The sequence below is a fragment of the Clinocottus analis genome, unplaced genomic scaffold (genome assembly GCF_023055335.1).
Source record: "Clinocottus analis isolate CAN_PGR_092001 unplaced genomic scaffold, fCliAna1.0.p SCAF_17, whole genome shotgun sequence".
Taxonomy (NCBI): Eukaryota; Metazoa; Chordata; class Actinopteri; order Perciformes; family Cottidae; genus Clinocottus; species Clinocottus analis.
The window spans coordinates 7,300,806-7,317,843 of record NW_027175898.1 but is presented as its reverse complement, the minus strand read 5'-3'; the positions used below and the strand labels follow the sequence as shown (position 1 = coordinate 7,317,843).

Genomic DNA, 17,038 nt, shown 5'->3' with positions numbered 1-17,038 from the left:
ATCTAATTAGCCTCATTTACATTGTTTTCTGTGACCTCCAAAGTAAATGTGCTTTTATTTCCTGCTTCTCAAAGTTCAAGGCACAATGTAACACTTTCATCAACTGGGAGGGCCTTTTTCTGCCGATCAGATCATTGGATAAGACAGAGGTTTAAAAGGAAAGCTCGGTATCTACTTAAGGTGATACTAACCAGAGTTTAGCAAAGAAGGGGTGAAAATCTCTTTATCTCTTTTATGATGGAGTTAAGTCAAGCCGAATGAAAGTAGCAACAACCCTTTGTATCTCGGCTGTCGCTGCTTTAGAAGCTTTTCAAACGTTTTGTGCAAAAATTGTAGAGAAAGACCTCTCCTGCCACTCACAGACAAACAACCCTGCTGCTGTATCTTAGTGTGCTTCTTTCTGGTGAAAATCCATTATGAAAATCCATACAGTGAAGGTTGACCTTTTCAGTGTTCCGCCTATTGAGAAACTCTGCAACACAGTTTTCAGCGGGATTAAAAGCAACTTTGCTGCCATTTTGTAAAATGCATTACGATGCCATTTCCTGTAGAATGTCAGCAGACAAATTGCTAAGTCAAGTCATTCAATAAAGAAAGAAAAATGAGTTATGTGCTACAGCACTTCTTCTGCCCTGCTGTGTATAGAGGGGATCAATGTGTTGGTGGAAATCAGAAGTTTTGGATATAACCAGACACACCAATAATTAACTAATAACTGAGAGAATGTTGTTTTATATTATATATATATATATATATATATATATATATATATATATATATATATATATATATATATATATATATATATATATATATATATATATATATTATATCATGTGTTTTGGTCAGTCAATAAAAATGATCTATGATATAACTACATGATAATACCTGTATGAAATAATACAAATGAAAGGAATGAGTATTTTGTCATATAATTAGGAACTTTAATGCAAAATTAACCTGATTATAAAGTAGAAGAAGAAATATTAGCTATACACTGACAATGTGCATGAATACAAAGTAATCAGATAAAGACAACAGTTTGATTTAAATACAGTGACCGTAAGCCAAATTCTTATCAATTTGATTATTGTGTGTTTATTATTATCAATTTAGACAACTTCCTTGATAACTCAATATTTGATTTAATCATGACATCATTCCATTGAAAGTTGATAAACTATCATATTGAAAGATTGCCCAGCCAAGCACCTATAAGCACCTATAAGCACCAAACCACGAGCAAGTCAAAAAACAGCAGGGCTGATATCAGCTAAAGAGAGCTTCTATTCTCATCATATTTCTCTTTAAGCTCAGCCTGCCGAGCAGCAGAGTAATGGCACCGGCCAGTCACCTTCTCTATCACCTTCTCCATTTACCAGACCACCACCAGGCCTGCGTTTTATAAAACTCTGACTGTAATAATGCAATCATAAATTGGTAGCAGTTAAGTTCAGAAAGATGGATGACTTCTGCGGTAAAGTGGAAAGGATGGAGGGACTCTGAACGTGCTTCGTCTCTTTCTTTTTCCTCTGGTACTTACACGCACATTCACACATCATCAATACGCGCACTCATCCGGCCTCACGGAGCTGGACACTCAAGCATGAAATGAACATGAGCAGCGTGAACTTTGACTGGCATTTTCACACTGCGCCAGGATTTATGGAGCACTATATACTTATCAGAATGAGCTCCTGACAATAAAGAATAGCCCAATGCGTAGCTGGGGAGGCCAGTAGGACGGGTTAACACAACCCGTCTACCAATCACAACACAACCATCACAATCCATCTACTATTACACAAACACAAATAAAATAACACAGGGATGCATGCATACTGTCACCTAGACAGAATATATATATATATATATATATATATATATATATATATATATATATATATATATATATATATATATATATATATATATATATGAAAGCACTCTGGTCCATTCACACAGCAGCTGCACAGTTTACTACTGTTGGTCACTGAGAGGCTCCTCTAGGAACAGACGTCAAATTGCACCCAATAGTCCCAAAAGCATAATGGGATTGTTGGGATTGTTGAGAAAAATGACTTTGCTAACAAAATCACTGTAGTGAGAAAGAGTATTACACTACCTCGAAGGAGCGTGTATGGACTCCATATCCATTAACTTTGAGTTAGCTTACTAGCTTACGAGGGTTAAAAGCTTTGCAATTGTACTTGTATGTATCCAGTGAAGGGTATTTCCCACAGGAGTTGGTGGAGATTAAAATTAAGCTTAAAAAAAATAAAAAAAACAATATTTGGCTTACATTTGGCAGGTGGCCATAAACATGACTCAAAACAAATACTAATACATGCTATATGTATGTGATTTGATAAGAATAACTTTGTCATAATTGGCTAATTGTATACATCAATAGTGCAAATGTAATACATTTGGCATATTTTCAGCAATATTGCCTCTTCTGTACATTATATTCCTACATGCCTTCAATCTGCATGCAAAATTCTGTATATAATTTAATCTTTTGTCTTTTAGTTTATTTCACTTTGTGGTAGTAGAAAATAAATTACAATTCAGATTTACAATTGTTGCAAAAAAAACAACTCCTTGAGTGCCTTGCGCTTGAAACAATGGTCGTTCAGAGATTGCTAATAAACATTAATCACAGATTTCCTTTTGGGAAACATGCTCCTCAAACATCAACATCCAGCATTCAATGCGCCACACTCTGAGGGTAAATGTTGCCCGAGAGGCCATCTCCTGACTTGGCAGGTGAGAAGTAGTATAGTAGAAGTCCCATTAACATCTGCCAAGCAAAAACAAACAAAGCAATGTCGAGTCCACTAAGGCACCATACTCCACTGATCCACTGTTTGCTGTGAGCAAGTGAGCCACGCCCAAACTGCCCGGAGTTTGCTGTCTGCCGATCCATCTTGGCAAGGACACACAGCACTGGCATTCTCTTTCAGCACATTGCTATAAGCCAGGCGATTTGTCTGCTACCACAAGGCCTGCTGTCAATTGAACGCTTTTTATGGAGCCAGCAGAAGATTACCTCCAACTCAGTGCTCCTCAGTGTCCGTGTACCATCTTGAAAATGTATCTCAACAACTATGTTTTTCCAATACTCTGAATCAGACTCAATAATGGACAGCAGTCTGCCTGGATCATGCACGTCTCACTTCACCATGACACATGGAGCTGGGCAGTGGGAGCGCAGAGTGCATAAAAGATACATACGCACACACTCAGAATCACACACAGGCGGCTTGCACTAAATTAACAAGTCAACGTGATTAATTCCCACTGGTTACACTTCTTGTTGCATTTGTGTCATTTGCTCATTGACATTTCTGCCTTTGTTGCTCCGTTCTCATGCTCTGCAGACCTGTGCTGTGCTGTGCTGCAACACATCGCCCTGCCAGCCTAGACAGCAGATCCATTGTTTCATTTCAGTCTGGCTCATTGTAACACATGATCCTTCACCAAACAGCAGCAAACCCATTCCGACAAGTGCTATTATGCATGGCAATCATTCCTCAAATACACTAACAATGGTAAAACAGCTAAGGTGTATAGGTGTTGTCACAATCCCAGCATTATCTGGTGCTTTAACAAAAAATAATCTATGACAAGATCGCTAATTAAGCAAAACCAGGCCTCAGTTTTGATTGTCTGTCACGTCCGAGAACACATAGTAAATGTGAATAGATACTTTAAATATTTTTGCACCAACTCAAAATGACCACACATAACTAACTAATTTGTGCTGCCTGATGTGATGCCTGTTTCCAACAAACATGTTTTTTTCTAGGATTAGACATTTTGGCATTTACACTAACCTTGTTCTCTTTTTGGCTAAGAGTTAGCGTTGTCCGTTAATTATGAAGCGACAACCAGGACACTAGATAGTTCATGTTAGCTAGCAGGTTTGCTTCCTAGCATAACGCAGAGGTTGAACAGTGGGAAACAGAAACAGCTTGCTAAACTCTGTCAAAGCTCACAAATTAACACATATTTATTTTTTTTATAATCTTGACAATAACTGAAGTGGAAAAGCAAATAATTCTGTTCAAAGTTTTTAGTAACTTTAACAGACCAAGGCTAGCTGTTTCTCCTAACTTTAGTCTGTATGCTATGCTGAGCTAACGGTCTCCTGTGTAGCTTTCTTTCTTCTTCTCGATTCTTTTTTAATCCTAATAGTGTGGTACCATTTCTTTGTTATGACGTCGCATGGTTTCTAAATGCGATGGGCCACTTCAGGCCAACATTTACAGAGATTTAAGAAAGGTTACGACACTCTACCTAGTATGAAGCCACAGCTTATTGCCATCTCATTATACAGATAATAACGCAGCTGGTCTCCCAAGTGACTGAACGTCTTGACTGAATAGTAGGTCGTCTTTACATATTAGACCTTAGTAAATGAGATAGGCGCTGCAACCTTTACAATAACTAAAGGCAGCAAAGTAAATTCCCAGGTCTAAGCAGCTCTAAATTGCTCTTCTCACCTTGACAGGTAACTGAGGGAACATCTGGACGTCTCTCTGTAGACATTACAGTGGCATGCAGCCGAACCAGAAAGGGCCAGATGGCCAGAAGAGGACACATTCAGGTAAACTCTGTGCATCTGTGTGCCAGTGTCTGAGCTCACGCATGAGTTTGCTTGTGTGCACGTGCCGGTGTATGTAGATTGCGTGTGTGTAAGTGGGCATCTGCTGAGGAGCCTCAGTCAGTTCCTGTTTCATCTTGCCCGCCGTGGCTCTGCTCTTCTGAGCGACCGGCCGCCAAGTGCAGACGTAAGGAATGGCAGTTATTCCAGGTGGAGAATTCCTCTTCCTCCTCCTCTGACAGATTTCTTCACTGTCCTTTTGATGAAAGGCAATGAGCATCAGCTTTACTCCAGCTTCGACTATTTTCCATCAGACCCATCAACCCTTGCATCTGCGCACCTTGAACCCATTTCCTGCACTCTGCCTTGTAGCAATTTACCCTTGCAATTGCGATAAGAAGAGGACTAGGCAGCAACAATTGGGGTCAATTCACTTTCAGCTCACTAAATTAAAGATGTAAAATGAAACTGCAGCAGACATAGTGAAGATGTAGCATTCATTCCAGAACTGCCTGAAGGTTAGAAAAAAGGTTTATGGACAGTGAAAGTCATCTACTTTGAAAAGTAGGACCAGCTGTGAAAATCTTGAGGCAGGAAAGTAAACGAGAAACTCTTTACACTCTGTTAACTACTGGCGGATTTGTTCCACTGTCCACATTTAAAGTGCTATGGTTGCAAAGTTCAGCTTCCAGGTTTAGAAAAATGGAAGATAAAGGACAAAAAGGAATTTTCTTCCAGGACAATTAAATTCTTGCAGTACTTGAACCGAAAAGTTGCCCAACTGAGTCCTTCTATGCCACTGTGTCCACTGTACTGTAATACTACTGTAGAGTGAGTACGGCTTGGATTGAAATGGTGTAATGGAGACCTGCGTTTGATACAACTACCTACATTTTTTTATACTTTACTGTAGGAATTACAACAAAGTGTTTCTACAAAAGCCATCTTGCATTGTATAAAAGTAGGCAACAATCTTGAATGTGGAATACAATGGAGCAACCCTTTGATTTGAATAGAGAACTGTCTAATTAAAGAATAGCCAGGTTTCAGTACTTTACAGTCTTTAATACTTGGTACTATGGACACATTTCTATGCAATACCCAGACCCAACCGTGGGTTTAAAAGAAGAGAATACATTGCATGCAACTTGGTCACATGAAGAGGAGTCTGACAGCTGAAAGAGTAAATTAATGAAGCTGTGAAGACTTGAGATACACTGGCAGTGAACAGCTGCATGCTGCTGAGGCTCACAGATACATAGCACGGTAGCGCAATGACTGATGTCTATGGTCTCTGCACCACTTGACACCAGATTATTGCTCTGCGGTTTAATACAGCCACATGCCATAAAGCAGAAGTCACACCGCATGCAGGGCCGAGACGAGGGGACGGCTCAGCCCAGAGTCTCCTCTATTCTCCTGTCTCGTCTCTCATCTCCTCCCAGGCTCTCTGGAGTGCATGCACTGCTGGGCAGGCACACAGGCACACAACATGCACATCACAGAGAGCCCCAGGGGCTCAGGTGCTTAGAGGTGAATAGAATAATATCGTCATGCTCTGTTTTAACTCTCCGTTAGCTCAAGTTTCACAACCAGAGGGTCTTTTTTTCATCCTTCCCGCCATCTGTCTGCCAGTCACTCTGTCCTGTCGTCTGCCCTCCTGCAGCGAACCTGGCAGCGTACACCTGTTCCAGTCCAGGTCGGCCCCCTGAAACCCTAACCCACCATTACGAGCGGGAGAGCTGACAGAAAGGTCAGAGGTCAGTCAACAAAGGATAGCAACACTCCCAACTCGCCTGAGAAACAGTAGCCAGGTATAGCTCTGCAGCCATCTATGCACCGTGACATTACCAACAAAGGCTCCTTGGACATAGAAAACACTCACTTCTTCTGTGACAGTTATACAAATCCATAAATGGTCAAGCAGGCACGGAATGTATTCGAAAAATGGCACCCGACACACATCTGGCTCTGTAGAAATAAATAATTCACGCACAGTCAAATAAACTCAGATATGCCTGACTTTTTGGCCAGGAAAGATTTTGTGCATAACATGGATGATTAATTTCCTTTCCTCCGTGCTTCAGGAAACAAAACACAATTTGACACGTTTAAATGAATTCAATAATAACTCTGCATGTAAAATGGATCAAGGGTCAAAAAACGAACAAAGCAGAAACAAATCAAACATGAATCCAAATGAGTCGTTTGTGAGAATTACTGTTACCATAATTTATGAATTCACATGAAAAAAAACTGGCAAAAGGCTTCATGGAACAAATTAATTCCTTGAGCCACATTCATAGTCACACTCGTACACGCCATCCATAATAGGCTTGGACACATGGTGCATACATCAGCAGTGCACGAGATTCTGGTGGTTGGCTCGGTCTCTGTAAGATTTAACTTCATTACACCGTCATCTCCACAGTGACCTGGTCCTGAATGCAGTTTCCCCATATGCAGAGGGCAAATGTCATCAGATAGGTAAGACCTGGCTGCAACTGACCTCAACCTCAAACGGCTCAACTTAATCCAAATGTTCAAGACCTCATGGCCCTTCAGGACGTTCTCTGTTAATCAGTCAGTGAACTGGTGGAGCACACAAGGTCCAAGAGTGCTTGTATATTCATAGGCCTCAATATTTATGAGCGGGTTTAAGCTCTGCTTACTTTATTATTGACCTGCAGTCTCTGCAACATATCAAACCCTGTGTCTGCTTGAAAAAATATTAAATACTTAATCTGTTTCCATGTTCCAACTTTTAGTTTAAGCAGTAGAAATACATACTTTATATTTAGCCCCTGAAGGCAACAAACATGTATTCTTAGCAGAAATTTTAAAAGAATAGTTTTACATTTGGTAAATGTGCTTATTCACTTTCTTGCATATAATTACATTGATACTCTCCTGTCTATAAACTAAACCTGTAGCTGCAGCTTCGAGAACAGATAACTGGAATGTGTCATTATTACTCTTTGCTTTTCGTACCGATCAAACACATAGGATGTTGTGCTAATTACTGAGCTTCAGAGGTTTGGACAGGGTGAGGCTACTGGAGCTGTCTCCCCCTATTTCCTGTTTTTATGCTAATCATGGAAAACTGGCAGCTGGCTCCAGCTACATATTAACCATAGAGACATCCATCTTTGAAGAAAGTGAATTAGCACATTTCCCAAAGTAGTTTTGCACAACTCGTTCTTGAAATATTCTTTGAACGATAGTTACGATGCACCTCCTTGCATTTCCTTTTTTGGCTCTCATTGTGCTTTAATGTCATCTCTCTCATGGATCAGCAAATACAATTATAGTTAGCCTTTTCAAAAAACAGATATCAAGTGACAGAGCTTCTGTCTAAGCTGTGACTGAGGGGCTTGAGCTGCTGCAGCCTGGCCCCAGGCGAGACATTATAGTCCTTACAGGTCACAAGGACTGCAGGCTGCTGGCTCCATGCAAACCTAATCCAAGCCTTTTGTTGTCAATGCCACTCTCCTCACTTTTTCATGAGATGGTTGATGACACAGACACAAAAACACAACATATGAAGATTCAGCCTGCTGTCAGGTCAGAGACTGACAATAAAGCAGAGAATCGTTAGCATGTATCAGCTGAGGTTGGATCTAATCCAGAGCCTCTGATTACAGTCAGAAGCTAATTGTTTCCTTTGAAATTGAGTTTGAAGTGATCGTCTTTCTTCATATCATACCTTACATAGCCACTGTGTCCAGCCACAATAAACACAGGCTGCAATTATTGAATCCAGACTGTCTGCTATTCACGACTGAAGGTATTATTTAGTGTAGGTTTTAATTATGCAAATTAAGTAGGTGAATTCCCTCGATTAGATCCAGTCTGAAGGTTGTCAGTGTATCTGCTCTTTCTGCCTGGCTTTAAGCAAAGGGCATTTTTGTTCCCAGGGTTTTTTTAATCATCTGCTGTCTGAATAACATAAAATGTGCAACGGCAGCTGAAATTTAAAAGGTGGTAGCTCAAGGACATAATTTCAACAGCTAATTTGGGGTTGAGCCCTTCAACACAATGTCATAAAATATTCATAATTAGAAAATCATTGCAAATTAAGTGCATAAAGGGCAATGTAGTTGCATGCATAGTTTAAATAGTTTCAAAAAGTTGTCAAAAACAAGACCATGTGCACTGTTGCTCTTAAAACGAGGCCGGCACTTAGAAGCAGGAAGCATGAAACATATTTAATTGCTGCCAGTAGATGTTGACACATACATATTTTTGTTTTGTAATGCTGGTCATGTGGTTTATTTGCAAAACCTTTACTTCATTGTTGCAGGGTTCCCCCATACATCCAGGCCTCAGTGTGGAGGGGAAACGCCTTAACTTCCCAAGACGATATTTGCAGACTTGCAGGACATAGCACGAGCAGATTCTTCTAAACCCAAACAGGAAAACACAAAAGCTGTCTGGGAGGGCTTTTCTGTGTGTGTGTGTGTGTGTGTGTGTGTGTGTGTGTGTGTGTGTGTGTGTGTGTGTGTGTGTGTGTGTGTGTGTGTGTGTGTGTGAGAGAGAGAGAGAGAGAGAGAGAACAGGGAACTTTCCCTCCAGTACTTTTCATGTTGAAAAGCACATTCACTTGACCCAAACACTCTTCCTTGCATTTTTATCCACTTGCTACTACTAAATGCTCAAACAATAAGTCTGGCAGCGGGGTGAGGGGGAGAGGGATGTCTGGGGACCGAGCCGACTTCCTCTTCACAATAAACGGGACGGCCGGCGGATGGAGAGGGAGGGGAAGTGCGACCTCGGGTAAACAGTCTCCGCTCTCGTTTTTCCCATGTCGGCCACAGACACAACACTGACCAAACCTTTGCAGGTATCCCGATCCCAGACACTCTAAAAGGCCACCTGAGTCACCCCTTGAGTCACCCTGTTGACCTTATTCCCTCCAAGGAGGAAGCAATTTAGATGCGATCATCCATAACCACGTCCATCCTCTGAGACCCAACAGGTGGGCAGATCAAGCTCACAAAGACAATGGGTTTATTATCCTTCCATACCATAACTCTGGTACAATAAGAGCACCCTGCCATCACTGTTTGTCACCCCAGAATTAAGGCCCAATTTAGCCATCAACAAGAGCAAAATAGGGGGGTGGAGCTGCCCATCTCTTTCTATAACACAGAGCACCTGGTGAAGGCCACAAAGCAGTGCTGAAGGGTCCCACACTAAAAAGGGGAGGTCAGTTCCCATGGCAGATAATGGCAGCTACGGGGTAGGCTTAATGTGTTTACAGGGTGGACTTACCTGATACCTGAACATGGATCTGATATGCTTAGAACAAAGATTAGACCACACATGCAGCTGTCTCAAACAGAGAGCCCAGGTGCTTCAGAAATGCCCCCTTGTTCCTTGTCTACCTGTTCCCGTATGAACATCGAGTGCGTTGGGATTTGGGGTGAACCTTAAAAAGCTGTAATTCAATCCAACTTTGGGACTCTCTCTCTAAAACGGGACAACAAAGGAGAACGACCCGAGGGCAAACCTGGCCCGCCACAACAACAGCAGTCTCAGGCCTATATTTAACAGCGGTGGGAATTGTGGGAGCAGACATACAGGAACACTTTCAATGCACAGAGAAGGTCGACTGGGACTTAACTTCCTCCGCAGTCTCTAACGTGAGCAGCTCGCACATTTCGACTCCACCGACCCCCCTCCGCACACACACACACACACACACACACGCACGCACGCACACACACAGACACACACACACACACACGCACACACACACACACACAATCACACACACACACACACACGCACACACACGCACACACACACACACACACACACACACACACACACACACACACACACCCAACAGCAAAATAAAGAGATAAGCATTGTTTAGCCAAACAATGGGCCACTTTCAAAGTCTCAAAGGGTTCCATTTTCACATCCAAGGCCAGCATTTGAAGTCAAGCATGCAATAAACAACTTTACAAGTGGATGGTGGGAGCTTTCTGGGTACAATTATAAACCATAAAGAGGATTGAATTTCATTGTCCATAGATATCAGCATTAGGAGCAGGTGCAGGTGGACAAGAAAAGACAGTAGTGCTCCATAAATGTTACAGCAGCTCAGACTGAGCGGCTGCGACCAAAGACTGTAACTAACTCACATGTTTTGAGTATTTTTTTTTATTTTTTTAAATCTAATTTGACTATTTTCTTAACGAGACATGCTGTAAAATACAGCTTGGTGACATCAGTTTCAAAATATAATGCAAACGATTGAACAACTGTGATTTTCTTTTAAATGTGATTGGCCTAAAAGAGTGTGAAAAACCAACCTTAAGTGAATGTTCGTCTGCCAGGGCCAGCGCCTGCTTCTTCAGCTCTGTGACTTTCTTTTGACATTGTTGGCAGAAGCCCCCCTTCTCCTCCGACTCGGACATGGAAACGGCCCCGGCGCCCTCGGGGGGAGGCCGGCTGCTGCACCGCGCGTCCTCCGCAGAGTGAAGCCGTTTCCTGGGGGCTCCCGGAGACTCTCCACTCGGACATCCCTCCACCTTTAGCATGAGGGAGAACTTCGGTTAACTTGGGACTGCAGGAATAACATCGGGTCACACCTCCAGTGCGCTGGAGTGTGAGAGTGAAACAGACTGCCTGTGCCTTGACGACACGTCTAAAGACAGAGCACCTGTCCACGCGCGCACCGCCGAGACGCACGTTTGGCTGCTTTGAAGTTGGGTAGAAACGACAAATACACTTAATCGCGTGCAGTGAGACACTTACAGTGAACATGCGGTTGCTGGGGTCACTTCCATCAGGAACTGAAGTGCACCCAGATGAGCTCATTCTCCCAGACCAAGGTGACACCTTCAGGTGAACGTCTTCGTCAAACACCAAACTCTCAACGCAGGGCAGAAGCCATAAAGGCTGGACTGGAGACCTGGCGGAGGGCTACCGGTCATCTGACAGATTGTACTGGACCAGTAGCTGCTGGTCGAAGGCAGCTGGTGAGTGTGTACCATAAGTTTACAGCGGAGGAGTTTTGGCAGAGGAGGTGCACAGGAGGCGGTGTTTCTCCTGGAATGGGAGGGCTGAAGAAAACTTTTCCTGCGCAGGACGCGTGAGAGCTCTTATTGTAGAGCACTCTGATGATCTGTGTGGTGAACAGTCATATAGTAGTCTACTAATTTTACCCCGTAAAACATTTCCTCTTGCTCTTTGCATCCTATTCCACACACCCCGACAGTCTCGTGTGCACGCTCGGTCTCAGTTTTCCAGATCTCCATTGAAGAAATAGTCAAAGCCCAGACTTGATGTTTTTATAAAAGTTCTTCAAATTTCAGCCTGAACTAAATTGCATTTGGAAACATTGGGATCTGCATTTGGATTTTATATATGTACATGTATTCTGTGGGAATGAATAATGACCTCTGCCTGTGGTTGAGGTGGTAACAATGTGGGCTCATCTTAGTGTTCACTGGAAGAAAGTATTATAAATGATATGTTCAGCAAATTATGAATGTCTGTAACTTCTAATAAGATCACAACACTGACAAGATTTTCATATTGTTCACTTTGTTGGCTGAAATGCACATTAATTAAGTCCTTTTCCCACAGAAAATGTAAAATAAAATAAAATAAATAAAAACGAGTTCAAGGTATTTTACGATGATTGTATTCAAATGAATGTAAGTGTTGCTCTTCGGGTCTATCTGACAATCCTTTTGAATAGAATAGAAAAGTAGAATCAAATAGATCTTTGGTTCTGTTGCATCCGCGTCCGCGCAGTTTCAGCAACTGTTGCCTCCCTGGAGACGCAGGGCTGCCTCTGCGTGGTGTTGGTGTCTGGCGCCATCCTCTGGCGAAATGCAGAACAGCATCTCTCAAACTGCCAGGGTGCAGGTACCGGGGTTAAATATTTAATAAGTAAACTTTTAATATTTCATGTGAGTGATGTAAGCGACAGTGGCCGCATGCTCTGAAGCCCTTCCTCTTTTTCGTGCCCTCAAACGACCTGTTTAGGGAAACCCACAGTCTTTTGTCCCGTGGTACTGCAAATCATGCCAAATGGTACGATGAGGAGTACATTGGAAAGGATTGTGTGAACGAAATGCAAATATGCATTTTAAGACACACACACACCTAAGATCATGATAAGTCGTCGCATTTCTTCACCGTCCACAACGCTCCCACAATGAGTTATCAGGCATAATTAAATCGTCTGGGTGTTACATTAGAGCAGTGTAAAAATGTAATTCTATCGGCCCTTCCGGAGATACTTTGACCATAGAGCTCGACGCCCAGCAACAATGTAGGAGAATACAAGTGCATCACTGGCAAATATACTTTTATTTTCAGATCCATTTTCCAAAAGTGTTCAAAAAGTGGAACTGGTGATGAGTGAGAAAGAGGGATGAAGTTGGAGAGCAAGCGAGGGGATGGAGGATGCTGCGAGGTGCTGTTCAAGGTCCTGAACACCGGTCATCACTTGTCTGTCTCCTCATTATTTTACATTCATTATAGAGGCGACCTGATAACACTAACGCATTAGTTCCTTCTTTTTTACCACTTGTGTTTCAGTCATCCCTTCAGGGTACTCTTACCTTTGTTTTTCTCTTTAGCAGATGACTTGTAAATCCAAATATGATGTCGGAGTCAACGAAGATTGTCCCCAGGTCTATGACGCTGGGGTTGGGTGTCCCAGCTCCGGGAGACCCCGATGAGTTTGGCAAAGCCATGTGTGGGCTGCGAGTTAAGCCTAGAAAATATTCCACTCTTCGGGAAACCTAATTGATTTGGACATCCATCTAATTCATTTCTCTCGTACCCTCCAAAAAGATCCACACGGTGTTTTAATCCGGACATCCAGTGACTCACGGTGAGCGCTGTGGGCACGTGTGCGTAAAATAACCTCTCAGGTTTCCAGTAGTCCGAGAAGACAACAGGGCAATACAATCCATCCGATATGCAAAATGGTTCACATCCAAGTGAAATACTTTTCTAAGACATCACGAGGAGGCTGGTGACGCCTGATCTCTGAGAGCGAAAGAGCACCTTGTGCAAGTGCTGCTCTCTGTTCTCCAGCCTCTCTCCCTCTCTCACTCCCGTTCTCTCTCTCTCTCTCTCTCTCTCTCTCTCTCTCTCTCTCTCTCTCTCTCTCTCTCTCTCTCTCTCTCTCTCTCCACTCACTCCCCCCTCCCCCTCCCCTCCCCATCAGACAGTGATGACCTGCTCTCCCACCTGATTTGCTGGTGCGTCGTTGTCAGCCCTCACACGAAGACGTAAAACAATGACAACCCTGGCCATAACCCCTAACGACATATTCCCTGTAATATTCCTATCATATTCATGTAAGGACCTGCTGGGTCTGTGGCATGCAATTATGACCTCATAGTTTATGTCTTTCTCCTATAATATTTCTGCATAAAGTATATTGTGTATGGTTATAGTGTTGCTTTATAATATTACATGTTTCACATGGGAACATCTGATGGAGACACTTCATTTCTTATTGATGATTAAATCCAAATTGTTTTTCCACACGCTATCAAGGGGGGAGGTCACTGTCATTCATTTTGAAGGAGACAGACACCTTAGTACTCCATCTATTTTTGCTGTACACAATGTGACAAGTAAATAACTTCTTGTTTTGTTTCTAATATTAATAATAAGTAATCATGTTTTGAGAAGGAATATGTTTTGCTATAACGTTTGTTTAGTCTATAGTTTATTCAGTCGTGTTTGTTTGTATAGTTAAGGCAGCTAGCTATTGATGCTAAATAATGCGCCTGGTGTCTAAAACGTATGATTAGTATTCGATATTCAATGAATAGCCTTCAACTTATCCATCAGGCTGAGGCTCCCATAGATTGAATGGCTGATTGGATCGCCATTAGTCGACCTAATAGGCTGACTGTGCAGTATTAATGAAAATGTGAATAACTGTGTTTTTAATAGGAAAGCTCAATCTAAATCAGAATTACAGATCTTTCTGTCAGCTCAGTTGAACCAGTTTCTCCTGAAGCGGCTCCACAGAGGGGGAAGCGTGTGGCAGTGCATGATGATGTTCCTGAGATATGTTTTCTTAGCTGGAGACTGCACTCAAATAAGTAAATGAGTCATGTTAAATAGGACAACTGAAACCAAAACTGGATGAATCAATGTCGTTCCAGGTGTGTGTGTGTGTGTGTGTGTGTGTGTGTGTGTGTGTGTGTGTGTGTGTGTGTGTGTGTGTGTGTGTGTGTGTGTGTGTGTGTGTGTGTGATTCAGTATTGCACTGATGCTGGAGGACTCCAAAGAGAAGAGTTTTTAAAATGCACATATCCTGACTTTCAGTTCCTATTTGGGCTTCAAAAGCACAAGATCCTCCATCTCCCACAATGCATTAGCACTGCTCTGCTTAGAAAATGCCTACATTGTACAAACCCAATGCACTTGGATTAAACTAGTTTCTGTTAAGTAGTGTCAAGTCCAGGCATGACAATGAAAACAATGACAATGAAACCCGGCCTCCAGAGCCACAGTAGGCGCGCTGTTCGCAGGTGGAGCTCCTCCTGAACTGAAGACAGACACAGCGGAAGGTAGACCTATGTTTAGGGATCAACATTTGACCATTTAGACGCTTCTGATCAGGAAGCTGACAAAAAAAGAGTTAAACTTCATGCAGCTTCAGTTGCTGGTCAGTGGGACAGAATAAAAAAGTTTGGTGTGCCTGTACAGCATTTCTATGTTAGCAGGTCAGAGATGATTTATAAAGAATGAAAATTTAAACTCACGCAACAACAACAGGCGAGCAGAAGGGGATAAATAATAAATATTATCTGGATGAATAAATTATTTTTGATCTCATGAGCACCTCGCTATCAACCTGTAGCCTCACACACGCACACACACACACACACACACACACACACACACACACACACACACACACACACACACACATTTTGTGAGAGGGGAGAGGCAGGGGTTGTCAGCAGACCGATAATTACAATCCATAGTAAAGATGATTTACCACGTCCGTCACCCGGCCCTCCCCACTGGAGGAGGTCGGGTCTCCCCCGACCGTTGATGAAATTCCGAGGACGGGGTCCCCTGGGACTGCATGTGCTACATCTGCTGCCCTTGCGGACGCACCGGGGAATCGCTTTGGGCATCTCATTAACGCCTCTCCTATGTCTTATCCCCCTGCCCGTGAGACCCTCAGTCTGCAGCATCTCCCGGTGCACGAACAGCCTTTTGTGAGAAACGTTTAGCAAATATTGATAGTTCTTGGCGCATGGAGGAGATCAAAGGGAAAAGGATAAGGGGCTGTCTTAGAGGAGACTCGGAATAATCGGTGCACAGTGCTTTCATGAATTATTGATGCAGTATAAAGTAGCTATATACATTGTGGAAAAGGCCCCCGGATTCTCTTGTGTCAGAGTTTGAGTCTTTAGGTCTGGTTTTCCCACCAAACTTAATGAAAAAACTAAAGCTCTGACTGGAAACATGAGTGTTTAGAATTTAATTAGGGCATTCACAGTCTAAGAGAGTCTAGCTTTAGACTAATAAGTACTTTAATCAATGTAAAAGAGAACGAAAGTCCAGAAAAAATAATTATTTATAATAGAAATTTATTTATAAGTACTAATTTCATATACTAGTTGGCCTACTTTCCACTTTAAATAACTTTGTTGTTATACTCCACCACATTTGTTGGACAGCTGAAACAAGTTACTTTCAGCCAAAGATTTTTCAAAGTCTTCTTGTCCAGTGAAAACCATGCGTCACCAAGTTTTATGACTTTAAAATCAAATTGTGTTGTGAAATGTAAAGACAAAGTGTTCTTTTATGGGTTACATAAGTGAACATTAGCACAACCATGAACATCTACAGCAGTAAAATAAAATATACAGCAGTAATAACAGTCCAAACGCATTAATATGGGACCATTTTAGTGAGTACTTTACTTTACATTTGCTAATACTCACCTGTACTGGAGTAAAGTTGGGTTTTCACAGTGTGGTATTTACATAGTAAAGAATCTGAATGCTAAATACACAACTGCCCTTGTCTAAACATACATTTGAAAAATATGATGGCAAATGAGAGCAGATGCACTGATTTTGCAGCAAGTTTCAGTACTTTGGACAGCGACCATCCCTGCAGACAGCCGTCCCGTCGTTCCACACGGACTCAACAGAGGCAAATGATTCTTTATTGACTTGTTTTAATCAGTACCTCTGAATAGTGACAACAGTAAAGCAGCGAAAAAGACGGGTGTTACTGCAGCAGGAGAGCTGTTAAAAATGTGCATGTGTGCCAGCAGAATTAAATTACTGAAGCCTGGTGATTTTTACAGCCCCTTCGGTTCCTGGACTGCAGTTGGCGTTGTAACACAAGGGGGCACAATGGGAGTAGAAGACAGAGAGACATCAAGGAAGCAGAGGAAATCACACGGTT

The 17,038-nt window shown here is 42.3% G+C and overlaps 1 protein-coding gene across 1 annotated transcript in view; it reads right to left on the bottom strand.

Moving 5' to 3' along the window:
• The window catches only part of LOC137787804 (kinesin-like protein KIF26A), a 39,676-nt gene extending 28,639 nt beyond the window's left edge, over positions 1 to 11,037 (bottom strand). Inside the window, exon 1 of the mRNA XM_068580542.1 lies at positions 10,933 to 11,037. Coding sequence (XP_068436643.1) covers positions 10,933 to 11,037 — 105 coding nt within the window. The remainder of the gene's footprint in view (positions 1 to 10,932) is intronic.
• Positions 11,038 to 17,038: the final 6,001 nt, after the last annotated feature.